Below are 17406 nucleotides of genomic sequence, written 5' to 3' on the forward strand. Positions count from 1 at the left end.
TAAAGACTTTAAAACTCTTATCTATAAAGATATTTGCACACCAAAGTTCATAGCAGCATTATTCACCATGGCCAGGACATGGAGACAACTAAAGTGTCCTACGATAGATGACTTGCTAAAGAAGCTGTGGTACATACATACAATGGAATAATATTCAGCCACAAAAAGAGATGAAATACTGCCATGTGCTACAACATGGATGAAACTTGAGATAATCATGCTAAGCGAAATAAGCCAAATAGAAAAAGTTGAAAATCACATATCACTTATATGTGGGATATAAACCTAAAAGCAACAAATGAGCAAGACAGAGACTCATGGACATGGACTATTGACTAGTCATTACCAGAGGACTATAGAGTAGTGGTTACTAATGGAGTCGTGGAGGAGGGGGGAGGTAGACAGGGTAAAGGGGGTCAAATGTCGGGGGAAAGGGAGAAGGTAAAGTGGGTAAAGGGGATCAAATATATGGTAACTGAAGGAAACTGGACTTTGGTGAACACACAGTAGAATATACAGATGTCAAATGATAATGTACACCTGAAAATTAAATGATTATATTAACCAGTGTTACCCCAAGAAACTTAATTTAGGAAAAAGAATGAATTATAGACCTAAGTATAAGATAAAGTCTTAGTGACTTTGGATTTGGCAATTTATTAAATACAACATAAAAAAGACAGACTCTGAAAGAAAAAAAATTGGCCTTCATGAAAATTAAAAACTTAAGAAAATGAAAAGATATTTCTTTCTCAAACTTGGAGAATATATTTGCTGTACATACACCTGAAAAGGACTTTTATCTAGAATATATAAAGAACTCATGCTAATCAATAAGAGGATGAATAGCCCAATAAAAATATGGGGAACGATATTAACACTTTATCAAAGGAGATATACAGATAAGAAGCACATGAAAAGATGTGCAGCATTATTAGTCATTAGGGAAACACAAATTAAAACCACAATAAAACAATATTACGTGCCCGTTAATAGCTCAAATTACAAGACTCATCATACCAAGTGTTAGGGGAAGATATGGAGAAACCTGGGACCCTGACAGACTGCTGATAGCGACATATAGTGGCACAATCACTTTTGAAAACAGTTTGGCAGTGAAATACATGTGACCCCATTTCTTTCCACTCCTAGAGAAATGAACAATTTGTACAAAATATTTCTAGAAGCTTTATTTGTAAGAGCCCCAAAATGGAACGCGAATGTTTATAAACAGGTGAAGGGAGAAATCATGGTATATCCCTACATCCATACAATGGAATAATACTTAGTAAAAAAGAAAAAAATTACTCATGCACACACAAATCTCCAAATGATGATGAAAGACAAACAAAAGGTATAAATACGGTATGATTCCATTTTTACCTAATTCTAGAAAATGCAAACAAATCTATAGTGACAAAGCCAATCACTGATTGCCCGGAGACAAGAGGAACAGTTAGAGGGGTTATAAAAGAGCATAAGGACGCTTTTGCGGGTGGTAGGTATGTTCATTACCTTGAAGGGATTTCATGAATGTATACATATGTCAGATGCACATCCTTCTCAACTATGTTTAGGGTGTCATATTGACAGCTGGAATCTGGCTACAGTGGAAGTAGTTACACCACACAAACTGGCAAATGTTATTACAAAACCAGGGCTATTCCTTAGACAGCTGGTGGTTAAACATTTACCAAGTCACCACTAGCTATGACGAACATTTAAAAAAGCTCATTGGAACTCTTTTTTAATTGTGCAAAAGGATTCTGAAACTAGGCTAAAAATGTGCCTTTATCAAGCTGGAAAGTAGTACTAGGGAGAAAAAGAGACTGACGCTTACCCCTATCAAGAAACTTACAGAGACATACTTTAGTTGCCTTGACTAAATGCCACCACAGCCATCTTCCAAGGGGCTCATTGTTGACACAGTCTTTCCCCCAAGAGCAGGAGGCTCTGGGGTTGAATCTTTAGCTCCTTCTAGAATGTAAGAGCCTGGAGGCTGCTGGAGGGGTGGCCTTCACCTCTAGCAAACACCAACTCGCTTGCCACAGCTAATCACAGACCAGAAACCTGACTTTAAGGTACTGCTTGAAAAAGTATATCAAACCAAGTATTCTACATAATGGATTCCCAATTCCAGCAATGAGATAGAGGTTTATGACACAAACACATTTTTATTGGATGAATCAACCACCAGGATACTGAGATCTGATACTTTTACCAACTGCTTTGAGGCACTTTAAGTATAGAACAAGGTTTAGAGCCAAACTCTTCTCCTGTTCTTCAATGCCAGCTGAAGTGTTTTTGACTAATATGGTGTAGGTGTAGAGAATATTAGTGTGCTGAAGCTGTATCATCTCAAGAGGATCTTCAGGAACCGAAAAGGCTGAAATTTTAAAAAATTTTTAAAAAGAAAAGATCTCCAATAAAGAATTCAGCAGAGAGTCAATTATGTTGCAGAAACATCTTCCAATTTCACAACACATTGGAAACACACACCTTAGGGCTTTTTCGCCTCCACTGCATAGAGGTCTGATCGCTTCTGGCTAAAAATGGGGATTTGCTGGCGTATTTCAGCCACCTTCTTCAGGTCTGCAAAAACAGGAAAATGCACTATGAATAAGGTGCATAACTCTTCACTAACCAAGGGGATTTCTTCCCCAAATGGTATAAAAAACACCAGAGCCTCAGCAGGTAACTCTAATAAAGGCCTTGTCTAGAGGCACAGATGGCCTGGCACTGCCCCTGGAGTCATAAACCAAAACCAAGAAAACTCAAGCTGAACTGCACCCCTGAGGACTTGGCCAAAGAACCAAGGATAAATGAAGTAGGGGTGTGGGGTGGGGGGAGCATGCATAAAGGAACCCCTTCAGGTGACAGGGACTGCCCAGCTACAGAATCTGGCCTCAGAGCAATGGGGACTTGTGCTGGACAGATCTTACCTATATCTGAATACACGATCGTTTCTTCAGTACCAGCTTTGGCAAGGACTTCCCCCCTGAAAAAGATTCAGGAGAGAATGACTGGATTCACTGTTTGCTGATATTCAAGACCTCTGTTTTTTCTCCCCATCTCACAGGCCCAAGGGGAAAGAATCTGAGATTTAAAACAAGTAGGGGTATAAACTTCTATCCTACCATTTAAGTAGCTATGTGGCCTTGGGATTACAAGTCATTTGTAATGCCCATTTCCTAATCTCTAAAGTGGAAATAATAGTTCCATGAGAATTTAGTGAGAAAATTATGGAGTATGGTTTACAAACTGTGTTTGTTATTTTATGATATAAACATCTGGGAACAGAGCCACCTATAACCAACAGGAAGTGCCATCCTATCCCATGAGTGCACGTGAGCAGGGCCCCTTTGCAAAAGCAGTCTAGCTCTGCTTTATACCTCTCAAGGCTGTTCCCCAATCCTGCCATGGTGAGGCTGGGCTTGGGCGCAGCCCAGATCGGCATGGATCTCTGGCCTTGTGCCTGTGATCCGCAGATCCCTATGCTAATAGCCTTTAGTTTTTGAAGGAAAGGTTTCAACCTGTGGGGTCTGGGTGGTAGGGGGATCACACCCTGGCAGGAGTACCGTACGAATGCATACCATAAGGTATGCATTTCAATGTATGACTGTATGTGTATCTGGGCAGACTTTCACGCTGGTTTCACCAAGTAAAAAAAGGCTTTACCCTCTCACGGAGGATAAGTTCATAGTTTGCCTTAATTGAATCCACCCTTCCTCCTCTAATCATTATTCAGGGAACCAAATCCTCACCCTTTAACTCCTTTCTGCCCTAGGACCAGTCACCCAGTTTAAATTTCAACCAAAAGAGTGTGAGAGCCTCTTTTACTAAAACCACTGACTCGTCACCTCTATGTTATCCAAGACTGACTGACAGTAAAAGCTACTTAGAAACTCAGAAGAGGGCTAAGGCCCTGTGCTCAACCAGGAGGGCAGGACCATTTCTCTGTTAGAGAGAGGCAGAGACCTGGCAGGCATGTGTGGATATGGGGGTTGGGAGAGGCACAGGGCTGATCACGCATCAGACAGCCAACCTGCTCACGTGCCATCTTTCTCAAGCTCCTAGTGATCCTGTCCCTGTTTAGGCAACTCACCAAGGATTCACAACAGTGCTGTGTCCCCAAGCAACATAGGAGGCCTTGTCATCCCGGGCAGGAGATGCAGTGGCCACATACACCTGGTTATCAACAGCTCTGCAGTCAATAGACAGAAAAGAGGCAAATCATACATTATATGTGTGACATTTTCCTAAGTGTACAGATCCTTCTTTTTAAAAACTAGGACAGGACAGGCTGGGTCAGATGTGGAAGGAAATATCCAAAGGCATAGAACCCTCTCTTCAAAAAGTACCTTATTATATAAGCCAGTTCTCAAACAGGGCAATCTTGCCCAGCAAGGGATATTTTCCAGTGTCTGGAGATCTTTTTCATTGTCACGACTAAGAGGTACTACTGGCATCTTGTGGGTGGAGGCCAGGACTATTACTAAATATCCTACTATGTACATGACAGCTCCCAAACAAAAAATTATCTGGTCCAAAATGTCAATACTGCCACAGCTGAGCGACCCTGGCCTGAGCCAATCTGCAACATGTAAAAAAGCAGAGCTTCTGTGTTCTTAATGCAAGTCCAGGTGGCCAGAGAGAACGGATTGGCCTTGCTGGGGCAACACATCCTGCAGGGCTACATGGCACTTCCATAGCAATGGTAGAAGTCTCATGATCTCAAATTAGATCAGAATTTCTGGTGGCAGCTTGGGTATATCAAGCCCTCAGGGCTCAATCAACAGATCCATGCCAGGTCATATTAGTCTTTCCCAAGCTTTCCTTGCTTTTGACGAGATTGCATTTTTTAACACTCATGGTATCAGAAACCCCCACCCCATCTTCTACCATGCAGCTAGCCAAACACCGCTACATCCCATTCCAGTAAAAATTAGCATCATCTCTAGAATGAAAAAACAGTGGCTACCTCTGGGCAGAGAGAGGTGAGTACTGACTGGGAAGGCGCGAACGGGGCATTCTAGGGGCTGGAATGTTCAATATGTTGACCTTGGTCACAGCTGGATACATATGTAAAGAATCACTGACCTGTAGACTTAAAATTAGTGCGTTTTTCTGTAAGTATTATACCTCAATTTAAAAAACTTTCAATCCAAGAAAACCATCATCTCTGACTAGCATTTCATGGTTTGTAGAACACTTGACACACGAGCACACAATATTCCGTTTCCCTTCCTTGTTATATCCGCCTCTACTACCTGCCCTTCACCACTCCTCAGCCTTAGGGGACCAAGGAAACAGCAACTGTGACATGCCAGAAATTCCCATGCAATGCCCAGGAGTTACAGAGTAGAAGAACCACAACTTATAATGAAGTTATTGGCAAAGTATCCCCAGGACCAGCAGGCTGCTGTGGAAGATAGAGTGGGATAAGCACCTCAATCTGAACAGCACAGGGTCAGCTTTGTAAAGACCACAAATCTCTTCCTAGGGCTGTTGGGCTAAAATAGACCTCTGCTTTTCCTTGGCTTCTGGCTCTCTGAACACGAATACTCTGTGGGTCTCTAATCTCTCTGTAAAAATTACTGGCAACTGTCTCAGAGACACCAACCCATATCTAATCACAGTACCTGAAATCACTGTCCACTTGATACACTAAATGCTCTGGGAAATGCAAAAATCACAGTCCTAAAAGTCCATGAAACTAGTACTGTGGTTTCTGCAGAGAAGATTCCCAGCAGAAGCCTTCCCTTTAGTCTGAGAGATGAAGAGATTCATCTTGTTGAACTGCCAGGGCATCTGACTTATGGGCAGCATTCCACATCAGGAAGGCTGGTATTTCCACCAACCTGGAGATCTTTCCACAAAGAAACACTGATATGCTTGAAGATATATTTGAGATGCTTTCTTACCTGCCTCGCTGAAGCAACTCCCAGTGAGCTGGTCCAGTGGTCAAATTAAAAGCTCCAGGATATACCAACAGCTGGCAGCCTTGGGGAGAGAAGAGCCGAAGAGTCGATGCAGTGAACACCCAAACACATAAGCCTCTCCCTTTGTTCCTTTCCCAGTGGGGACCAATTCAAACTTTCCCAAGCATAAAAAGATGTCAGCCAAGTCAGACAGTGCCAACATCATGCAGTTATGGCTCTGAATTCCTTTAGAGACACTCACATGACACACATACGGACACACTAGAAAAGTGGTATGGATAACCAAAACTACAACTTTGCTTAAAAAAATGAAGAACTGTCATTCAGTTTTCTCTCAGCATCACATGGTCAGCTCTGCATGGCCAAGGACCACGCTGTTGTGCTTTTCAACTGAAATGAGGGGCAGGGTAGGTGTTTCAATGCTTATTGATAAGATTAAAGAGACTGCCAACCCAGAGCCCATGTATCTCCACCTTATGCTGGGCAGGCAAACCATTGCACACATTTCCTTTTGCTAAGTGACAGCTGAATCAGAATCAGTAGGTTGGGCAGTCTAGCGGGGATGTTAATATTTGTTGAGTGTCATACAAGGAGCTTTATAAGTTCTGTCTTCTTAATCCTTACACCATTCCTACGAATAAACTAAGACCCAGACTGCTCTAGAGATTAATTTACCCAAAGTATCATGCCAATTAGGAGAAGAGGTGGATCCAGAATCCATATCTTCTGACTTGGTCTGGTGCTCTTTCTGGGTAGCAGAACACTCTCTGGATCAAATGTCACTGACTACATTCCCACAGCAGCCAACATCTAGGACTATTATGTATACTGTGTAGTGAAATCCATGAAAGCACGGACCACGTCTTCACTTCTATTGGGCTTCAAGTGACTCTTTCCAAACACAGTAGCAGGAAGGGCTCGAAGGGTCGAGCAGATGTGTATCTAATTACAATCTTTGAAAAATCATACTGTCCATACACAGCACAAGTCTGAGAATCGAGATGGGGATAGAGAGATTATGACCTCTCATCCAGTTTTTCAAAGGGTTCCCTCTACCCACAAAGACCAGCTCAGACTCAAACCTCCAAGAACCTACTAAACTGTGCGCCACCTCACCTTTCTGTGCGTAGATTTGTGCAAGCTCTGCAAAGCGGATGTCGTAGCAGATGCCCAGGCCCACTCTGCAATAAGCTGTTTTCCAAACAGAAAATGCACATATGAAATATTAACCTCCTGCATCACGGTGTGGCAGGGTGAAGCCTCCTGACCTAATGATCTCAAAACACTGACAGGGATACAGAGCCCATGGATAGAGAAAATTTATAAGCTTATTCCTGCTTGGACTTCACCTCATAAAGACATCATTTATGTCAGCAGAGATGAGAAATTCATTCTAACTGAATGTTTATTATATAAGTGGGAGGTGTTCAATCACGACCTAATAGGTACACTTTGGAAGCTATCATACTAATAGGAGGCTGTGACTAAATGGAAGAACAAAATCCTGTCAAAACCATAGTTCTCCTTTCGGCCCACCCTTTCTAGATCTGACTGTTCTCTGCCTTTCTCACTTCTATCTAGTCTTTCAGTTAGGTTATGTGAAGGAGTTGCAGAAGAACAAAAGAGAAAAACGAAGGAATACCTACCTGATCCTCTTCTACTGGGACTGTTCAAAGAGATGAACTTATCTGGTACGTACGAGTCTCAAATGTGGAGAAACTATCACCAGGACTCAATGTTTTAGATTCTTGAAATGAAATTTTCCCAGGAACATCAATGTCAAAGAGATGGAGCTGCATCACAAATAATGGTGTTGGTTACCTCTTTTCCAGCAGGGTTCATGGAAGTAGTAACAAACATTTTTCCATGGGCAGATATGGCGGATGCTCCATGATCAACTGCACAAACAGCACTCCCAACTTGCCCACAATCCACCTCATGATCTGATATTTTACCAAAATGAATTCTAATGGGAAAAATGACGCTGTAGGTTTTATGAGCCTTCTTTCCTAGGTTTATTATGGGAAGCCAATCATGTATTGCTTTTTCACTCAATACAAATGCTTGCTAAATGAAGACTCCTCAGAATTCAAATCAAACTGGCACATGGGTGGAAAGTGAGTAAGCAATTAAAAATAGGTAAAATTTTGCAAACCAAAGGTATTAGTATATAAAAAGAATAACGTATCACTTTCAAATTGGATTTTGATTTATCACACTAACAAAATTAAGGTGAAAAGTAATATGATCATCTTAAGAGATGCATAATGAGCATGTGGTAAACTTCTACATCCATTCTTAGTTTAAAACATAACAAAAAAAGAAAAACTGTTCTGGGAAGAAAACTCCCTTAATCTTAATAATGTCTACCATGAAAAACCTGAAGAAAGATAGTACCTAATGGTGAAATAATAAAAGCCTTCTCCTATTAAGAGTCAGAATAAGACAAGGACATCTGCTATTCAACATTGTATCGGAGATCCTAACCAAAGCAATGAAGCAAAAGAAAGGAATAAAAAGTAGAGGTATTAGAAAGAAAATGAAAAAGTAAATCTTCCATTATTCTCAGATGATATAATTGTGTACCTAGAAGCTCCAAAGGAAATCTACAATTAGAATTAATGAGTGACTTTAGCAAGGTTACTATATACAAAGTCAATATTTTTTTTTAAAGTTGTACTTATATATACAAGAAACAGGAAATGAAAGGGCATCAAAAACCACCAATGAGGAATAAACCTAGCAAATGATGTAAGACTACACCCAAAAAACTATCAAAGAAATTTGAAAGAAAATTTTTAAAGCCTTAATAAATGAAGGAATATATGCCATATTCATAACTGGAAAACTCAACACACTTCAAAGAATGGAGTTAATTATGTTGGCTCCTCTTCTGGTAATTGCAGAATAGCTCTTACCAGACCTATCAGCTTTCTCAGAGACAACTATGAACATTGGAAAACTACTTAAAAGCACTGGAGAATGATCAAAAACTGAAGGGAATCAACACCGGGAGGAATGGAATAGCGCTGTGTGAGGTTCCCATTGGTTTACAGCTTTTAGTTGGAAGCAAGGTCCCAGTTGTTGCTTCGCTCAGTTATGGTGAAAACTACCACAACCATACAGGCTTGAAGAACCAGAGGACAGAGTTTCACAGCAGCTAGAAAGTACAGGGGAGATCCCCCAAAGGAGAAAGCCAAAGAGGAAGAGCCCTAACTTCTACATATAAAATCTGCCCAAATCTCTAGCTAACTACTTAATTAAAGAAGTGTGAGGCAGACTCCAAGTTGCCCAGCTGAAGAATTTTAGGTAGAACTGAGCAGGTGAAGTTGCTGCCTATCTCTCAAAAGATTTTGGTGTTTGAGTGCAGCCAACTACTTATAAAAACAAAAAAATTCAACCTTTTAGAGAAATATAACACAAGACTCTCAAGAACATATACTCTAACATACAATCCAAAGCTACTTAACACACAAGGAAACAGGAAAATGTGACCTAAATTCTGAAAATGAAATTAATGGAATAGACCTCAATGTGACCCAGATGTGGTAATTATCAGACTTTAGAGCAGCTATTGAAATTAAGCTCAAAGGTATAAAGAAAAATATGCTCTTAACCAATAGGAAATATCAGCAGAGAAATAAGAGCTATTAAAAATATATATTTTAGAACTGAAAAATTCAATATGTGAAAAATTTTTGAATTCTACTGGATTGGTTTACAGGAGATTAGCAATTACAGAAGACTGAATGAACTATAAGATAGTCAACAAAAATTATCCAATTTGAAAGAGAGAGAGAAAAAAGGTTGGAAAAACAAAAACCAGAGCCTTAGTGACCTGATTTGGTGGAACAGTTATCAAAATTGGAATCCCATAAGAAAAGAATATTTAGCAAAATATTTACGTAAAAATATTTAATAAAATGATGCTTCCAAATTTCCCAAATATGGGGAAAGATTTATTTTTATAGATTCAAAAAGTACAAAGCAAAACAAAAACAAAGAAAACCGTCTAGGCACATCAGGGTCAAAATACTAACGACTAAAGATTATGAAAAAATCTTGAAAGCAGGCATAGAAAAAACACAAATTACATACATGGGAACAACAATAAAAATTACCACTGACTCCTTATCAGAAAAAAAAAGGGCTAAAAGATAACTAAACATCATCTCTTAAACTGCTAGGGGAAAAAAACCTGTCAATCCAAAATTCTATTCCACCAAAAATATCTTTCAATAAAGACAAAATAAAAATAAATTCAAAACAAAACTAAGAGAATTCATAGCTAGCAGACACTCACTATGAAAAAAGCTAAAAGAGGTCTTTCTGCGTAAAGGTAAAAATACCAGATAGAACTATAATCTTCAGATAACAAAAATGCCAGAAATGGTAAATGTATTTTTCTCTTCATTTCTTTAAAATATGACTATTTAAAAATTGTTTTTTGGGATTTACAATGTGTAAGATGCAATATACATATATACATATATATATATGTCAGCTATCGCATAAAGAATGAGGAGGAGGTAGGAAATGGATCTTTATCACAAGGTTCTTAAATTTCATGAGTAGTAGTATAAGCTTAACGCTAAGTAGACTGTGACAAGATAAGAGTGCAGACTGTAGTCCCTTGGGTAACAAATTTTTTTAAGTGAAAAGGTATACTTAAAAAACCAATGGATACATTAAAATGGAATTCTAAAAATATTTAACCTTAAAGAATGCAGAAAAGAGGAACAAAGGGGAAAAAATTATAACATGTCTACACGCTTGAATCCAACTATACCAATAATTACATTAACTATAAATGAAGTAACCAATCCAGTTAAAAGGCAGAAATTGTCAGATGAATAAAAAAGCACAACTTAGCTATATGCTGTCTACAAGAAAACTATTTAAATGTAAAGACACAGATGAGTTGAAAATAAAAGATTAAAAAAAGATTACCATACAAACAGTTAAGTATAAGCAACCTAGAATGGCTATAGTACTATCAGAGATAAAATAAACCTCAAGTACTACAAGGGTGAAAAAAAAAAAAAAGACATTTCATAATGATAAAAGGATTTACTTACCAGGAAGACTTAACAATCCTAAATGTATACTCATTTACTACTGTGAAGATGTCAACTTTCCCCAAAGGGATCTTTATATATTGAATGCAATTCTAATTAAAATTTCTGTAGGTTTTTCCTTTGCTGAAATTAACAGCCAACAGCCAGGAATAGCCACCTGTCAAAATGTCTGATGTGTGTACAATGAGAGGGACTAGGAGACTTCATAGCAAATTCTCAAGAGGCAATCAGATTTGCTGCCACATTCCCTACTTACCTTTCTGTGCTTTACCAGCAAAGTTCCATCAGGCCCAAACACGGCACAGGTGTTATATAATTTCCCAACATCTTCTTCAGGAATAGAACCTTTCATTGAGAGGAGAAACACACAGGCACAGAAACACATTTTAAATCAGGCATTCTTTCATGATAACTGAACAAAAGGCTTGATAAATTGTCACTTGGGTCCAACAACAAAGTTTATTATCTCCTAAGTGTTATTTAATCATTGTTCTTTTCTTCTTGAATACAATCATTCAGAGATAAACTCCAGAGTGTAGATGAAATGTAATTGGGTCAGATGCCAAAGACAGGTTTCAAAAATAACCCATCTGGTTCTGAATTCAGCTTTGATCTTGAGCAACATTTATTCTGAAATACTGGAGCAACACAGGGAATTCATTTTTGTTCAAATGAAATTCACCAGGTCCTGCAACATAACTGCACCCACAAAGGCCTCAAGATGGGACTGTAAGCCACAAATCTTTCCACCACTGAATGTAGTTCCCACAGTTCTCTGGCTTTGCCTTTCTTTTCTCCTTCCTCTTTTTCACATCTAATTCTTAGTACAGCATACATAATACAGAAATAATTTTGTTTGCTATATTAAAGTTTTACTGAACTGATTTTATTTAAGCAAATTAAACATTTTAAAATTTATTTCAGAACCACATAAAGCTACCATGATGTATGTGGCCCCCTTATGAAAAAAAAAAATTTCTTAATCCTGCACTGGTATAACGAAAGACACTCAGATATGGTTTTTTTCTCACATTTCCACCTGCCCCTGGACTCCCTACTCCATCTCCATGGAAAATCATCACTATCAGTGTGTGTCCTTCCACGGTATTTACTATGTCTTATGTACATAACTACATATGAAAATCGATAACCTTCTTCCATATGGCAGAGTAATCTGAATGTGAGTACCTGTGTAGAGCATATTAAACTTGCTCTTTTTCCATCTAACAGTGTGTCTGGAAGATCTCTTCTCATTACTACACATAGATCTACCTCATTCTTTTCAATGGCTAATTTGTATTCCATGGTTTAAATTTAACAACAAAAATTGCTCAGATGTTTTTTAATGTTTAGGCCATGAAGGTAGGAAGTTACCTCCAATGAGATATATGCTGCATTCCTTTGCTACTTCAGAAAGCTTCTGTGTGGATTCACCAGGAATTTTCTCTGCATATTCAGGAAAATAGCTTGTGCCATATGGAGAATTAAAACATTCCTAGAATAATGTTGGAGAGAAAAAGGAGGGGGAAAATATCAAAACACCCAGACCATTTTAAAATTCTGCTATATGAAGACAAAGCTGCGGCTTTCAGCTCTGCTCTTAAAGGAAAACACTGATGCCCCACTCAGCACCTGGCTCAGGCCAAGACAAGTCACGAGTGCTCACCCAGATCCTGGCCACCTTGGCAGAAGGCCAGAACTGCCTTTCCCTCCAGTCTGCAGGAGACCTATGAGTTCCCACCCACGCCCCACAACAGGGCTTAACTCACAGGATTTGGGTGTTAAGATGACTCCATAAGCTCAAATCTATGCTATTAACTATGTAATGCAATAAAGCCTGTTTGAAAAAATGCAGATGCTTTAAAAGCATCAGAAGTTAAGACTTTCCCTCATCTGTAAAATGAGCTGTTTCTAAGCTCCCTTCCAGCATTGTCATTCTGATCCTGCAAAATTTCTCATTCCCCAGGATGTGTGTCTTCAACACCTCTGTGATAAAAGCAAAAATGACCAGACCTGAACTCTGATTCATTCATTTAGCATTTATTGAGACTATGCACCACACACTGGGCTAGGAAACTCGAGCCTGAGGATCATCAGCTTGTACAAGATACATGTTAAAGAGGCCCATGCTGAATTCATGTGCTTTCAATTCTGGCATTTAGACTCTGCTACCCAGCAACATAAACCAACAAAAGACCCAAATTAGGGTTCAAGCACAGGTGAGTCCCATGAGTGAAGTCTTAAGGAAGATGGGATTATCATTAAGATCTCGAAACTCACCTCCCTTGTTAAAGATTCCTACTCATTAGCCACATGTGTGATGGCCTAGAGCCTAAAATACAAAGTGGCCCTAAAAATTCTCCAAACTAAGCAGGGTTTGCAAAGGGTTGCCTCCTCCCCAGAGAGGGAGAGCAGGGGAGGGGCCATCTGGAATAGTTCCACTGCTGACTCCAGCAGGCCTCTGCCCATGGAAGAGGTCAGTAAATGCATGTCCAGACATGTGCTGGACCCTTTCCTGGCGCTAATCCCTTACTTGCTGACAAATATATGTGGTGCAACCTTCAGCTGGTTTTCTTTCACACAAAAAAAAAATCACCAGGAAAAGAGATGCAGCTCCCTGCTAGCCTACTACAGGCTACCACATTTAGGAAGATAATGTAGCCTGTAGTAAGCCAGTAAGAAACCACAGGCTTCCTAAATGTCCAACAATTTTCAGTTTTCAAAAATTTTAAATGTTGGAGGCTTAGCTCTAAAATCAATACGACCTGGTCCTATAAAGATTAATTATACAAGAAAAGAAGTATCCTAGGCACTGAGTATTTTAGCTCTAGGTAAGTCCCTCACCCTACTAGGATTCTGAACAGAGTAGGTGATCCTAAAGTTCAAGACCTGTAGGATGCTAGCACGTCCTATCTCAAAGACCCCTTCCAGGGTCATCTTCTAAACAAACATGGAACCATCCTGGGGCCACAAAGGACCTTGCTGAACTCTGGACACAAGAAGAAAACCAGAGCTAACAAACACTATTCTGCTAATTAACAATTCACAGAAAGAGGTGGCTGTCTTCATACTTACTGGAAGAGAAACTATCTTGGCTCCTTGCGTGGCTGCCTTGCGGATGAGACCACAAGCTCGAGTGAGGTTATCTGATTTGATAGAAGAAACCTGAAGCTGGATGAGGGCCAAGCGGAAAGCTGAGGTGAAGAGAAAACAGTTCTCAGAAGATCTGATAGCTGAATCAGAGCAGCAGTTCTCAACCTGGAAGCAATTTTGCCTCCATCCCTGGACATCTGGCAATGTCTGGAAACATTTCTGATTGTCACAACTAGTGCAGTGCTATTGGCATCTAGTGGAAAGAGGTCAGAGATGCTACTAAACATGCCACAAGGTACAGAGCAGCCCCCCACAACAAAGAATTATCTAGTCCAAAATGTCAATAATGCTGGGGTGGAGAAACCCTAAGATAGAATAACATCCATGAGCAAAGCCTCACACCTGCCTCAAGAACCTGAAATGAGTTAGGCAGGGCCAGGTTCTTACTTACAAATGAGAACACGGCTCGAAGGAACACAAATACAGAACTGTTCCTTATGATTTTATCTTTGGCCTCAGGGCCTATCCCTTATCCAGGTACTGAGCACATCCCAGCACAGAAGGTGAAATCCCTTGTAAGTCACTCACCCACTGTGAATGGGGCAGTGGGTCCTTGGGGAAGGAAGATGCCTGCTCAAGTTCCCCGTCACCAGCTGGGGCACAATGCAAAGGTCTAGCTGCTAGCAGGAGGGGGAACGTGGCAACCAAAGGGCTGCACACGTGTATAGTCACGGGGCAGGGCCCCTGATCACCTGTGAGGGTCTGCACTCACCCCCATGACTAATACTGTGCCCAAAGGAGCACATTTAAACAGCAAACAAAAACAGCATGAGGTTGAGACACTGTGGAAAGAAAAGCGAACAGCACTTCTTCCTATCTGAACAAGGGGCTCCACATTTTTATCATGGACTGGACTCCACAAATGATGTAGCCAGCCCTGCCAACAAGATGTTGTCAGTCTTGGGGCAAGGTCAGGGGCTCTTTCAGGCTTACTCCTTTGAGGTAGTAGCTATACCCTAAGTTTGCTTTCCCTATATTCTTTACAGTTCTATTTTAGCTCTTATAGTCATCACTTTTTACTGGCTAATAATTATTTATGATATTATTCCTGATCAAATGATTGTTATGGTTTCTGTCCCACGTGGACTGACTGAAATAGTTTTTGCTCATGTTCTGAGGAGAGGCTTCATTGAAGGACCCAAACCAGGCTGTAACCTACAGAAAGAAGTCTGCAAAACTTGAGGAATTATCAGTAGCGACCTACCGCAGTTTCTCTACCACACAAAAGGCTTAGAGGGGGAAAGCTGCACAATGTCGCTGAATGAAGCAAGTAGCACAGCAACAATACAAGCCCAAATCTGGAACTGTAAAGCAGGACAGGCACGTTGGTTGGTTGGTTTAGGGGAACAGGGAGTTCATGCAACTTGAAAACACCTCTGAAGGAATTCAGACACTGCCCTCAAACCCATTAAAAATCACAGCTCTCAAGTCCATTGGCCTCGGTCATGCCTTGCCTCCTCGAAGATACCAGTCACACCCAGAGGGAGGTCTGTCAAAGGACTTCTTTACTACAATCCTGAGCAATTATTCAGCCCCTAACTTATACTGTGCTCTAGGCTGAAATGAAAAACAAAGAGCACTTCCACAAAAAGCCTCACGAGACCTCAGTAGGGGCAGTTTATGTCCATTTTACAGGTCAGGAAACTGAGGTCCAGAGAGATTAAATGACTTGTTGACATGGGAAGCTACTGACTGTGAGTCAAGACTAATAATCCAGGTCTTCTGACAGTCCAGAGAACTCCAATGCCTCATATAAAAGAATGGCACAGGCCGGGGAGCAAACATAGCTAGAAACACCCCTGGGGCTGATCTAGGATGAGGATATGTAACTAACATGTTAAACTCAACCTTAAAGCTCAATGTCCAGAGGCAGAAATTACTTGCCCAGTTTTTTGGCTCAGAGAAAAAAGGTATCCTCCATGGGTGTTAGGGGAAGCGCAATGTGGAGCAAATGATCTAGTCCTCTTACCACACAGACCAAAGCAAAGAGGTGATTCAGTTTCAAGTGATAGGGCTCAAAGCTCAAATAATTAGGGCCAATATCTCTGCACAACCCAATTTCAAAAATCAATCTCAGGTGGAGTGTGAAAGCAACTCCGCTTGATAGTCCAGCTTCTAATGCAAAACGTAACCATCTCCGAGAGTTCCACAGGGCAAAGGCTCTCGCACTTTAAGTGTCATAACTACCAAAGGCTTTACTCAAAGTGTAGTCTGGGCGGCGGACTGGGGGGTGGGAGGAGAGGTGAGGGGGGCCGCATCTGCACTTTACATGAGTACCCGCCCCTCCCGCGCAGGTGAATTTCTTGTAGGTGGCTCCGGATCTCATCTACAAGAACCATGTCACCAGACGCAGGAGGAGCCCGGTGCGGGGCAAGGGGCGGGCCGTGGGCTGGGACGCTGACGCTCCCAAGGCCGCCCCGCCGCCCTCGCCTCGAGCCCCGCGGACGCCGATTCGGAGACGGCCACAGACGCCGCAAGGAAAGAAGGGCGGAGGCGACGGTCTGAGCCGGCGACACTTTTCGTCGGCGCTGCATCCGAAGCCTCCCCTCCAGCCCGAGCTCGAGCCGCTGAGCTACTTACTGGCCATGGCTCTCCCTGGAAGCAGCACGCGCAGCGCCGCCAGAGCGAAGCCCGCTGAGCAGAGGCCTCTACGCGCTCGGGACGGCGCCCTGAGGGGCGGGACAAAGCCACGTCAGGGGGCGAGGCAAAGCCACGTCCGGGGTTCAGTCCCCGCCCCCATTTTCGGGCCCCTACCCCACCCCCACCCCCACCCCCGGCTGCACTGGAAGGGTCTTCCTGCACGCTTCAAGCACATAGTCATCGCACGCTGTTTGCACTAGGGTGGGAAAACGAGAAACGTCTAATTACAACACAGTCCAGGAAAAGGAATGCCTCGAAAGGCAAAGGGACAAAGGGTGGCGGAGGGACCTAAATCAGGGTGTTGGGGTGGTAAATGTTTAACAACAGGCCTCTCCGATTCTTAGCAAAATGACTGAATCTCCTGCCGGTTGGATTAGCTGTGTGTCCAGGGGTAATACTGTGTGCTGATTGCCTTGGTCTATTTGAACAACTCGGTGTGACGGGGATGGCATTTTATGGGTTGTCTTAGGCACACACAACTTCAGTGGGATCTGAGTGCAAGGCTGCTCGTAACGAGAGAGGAAAAGCGAAACTAAGGGTTCAAACCCAATATCCTCAACAATTCAGTCGTCTAATATGTTGAAATCTGCTAA

The 17406-nt window shown here is 41.5% G+C and overlaps 1 protein-coding gene across 1 annotated transcript; it reads right to left on the reverse strand.

Annotated features, from left to right (window-relative positions):
- Positions 1-1175: 1175 nt before the first annotated feature.
- NIT2 (nitrilase family member 2) lies at positions 1176-16913 on the reverse strand. The gene is given in 13 exon segments (XM_016144704.2): positions 1176-2386; positions 2500-2592; positions 2943-2998; positions 4106-4204; positions 5925-6003; positions 7059-7133; positions 7642-7735; positions 11277-11365; positions 12395-12515; positions 14096-14214; positions 16754-16774; positions 16777-16870; positions 16872-16913. Coding segments are annotated over 12 exon segments (981 nt in total). The 3' UTR covers positions 1176-2386; position 2500.
- Positions 16914-17406: the final 493 nt, after the last annotated feature.

The sequence above is a fragment of the Rousettus aegyptiacus genome, unplaced genomic scaffold (assembly GCF_014176215.1).
Source record: "Rousettus aegyptiacus isolate mRouAeg1 unplaced genomic scaffold, mRouAeg1.p scaffold_m13_p_4, whole genome shotgun sequence".
Lineage (NCBI taxonomy): Eukaryota > Metazoa > Chordata > Mammalia > Chiroptera > Pteropodidae > Rousettus > Rousettus aegyptiacus.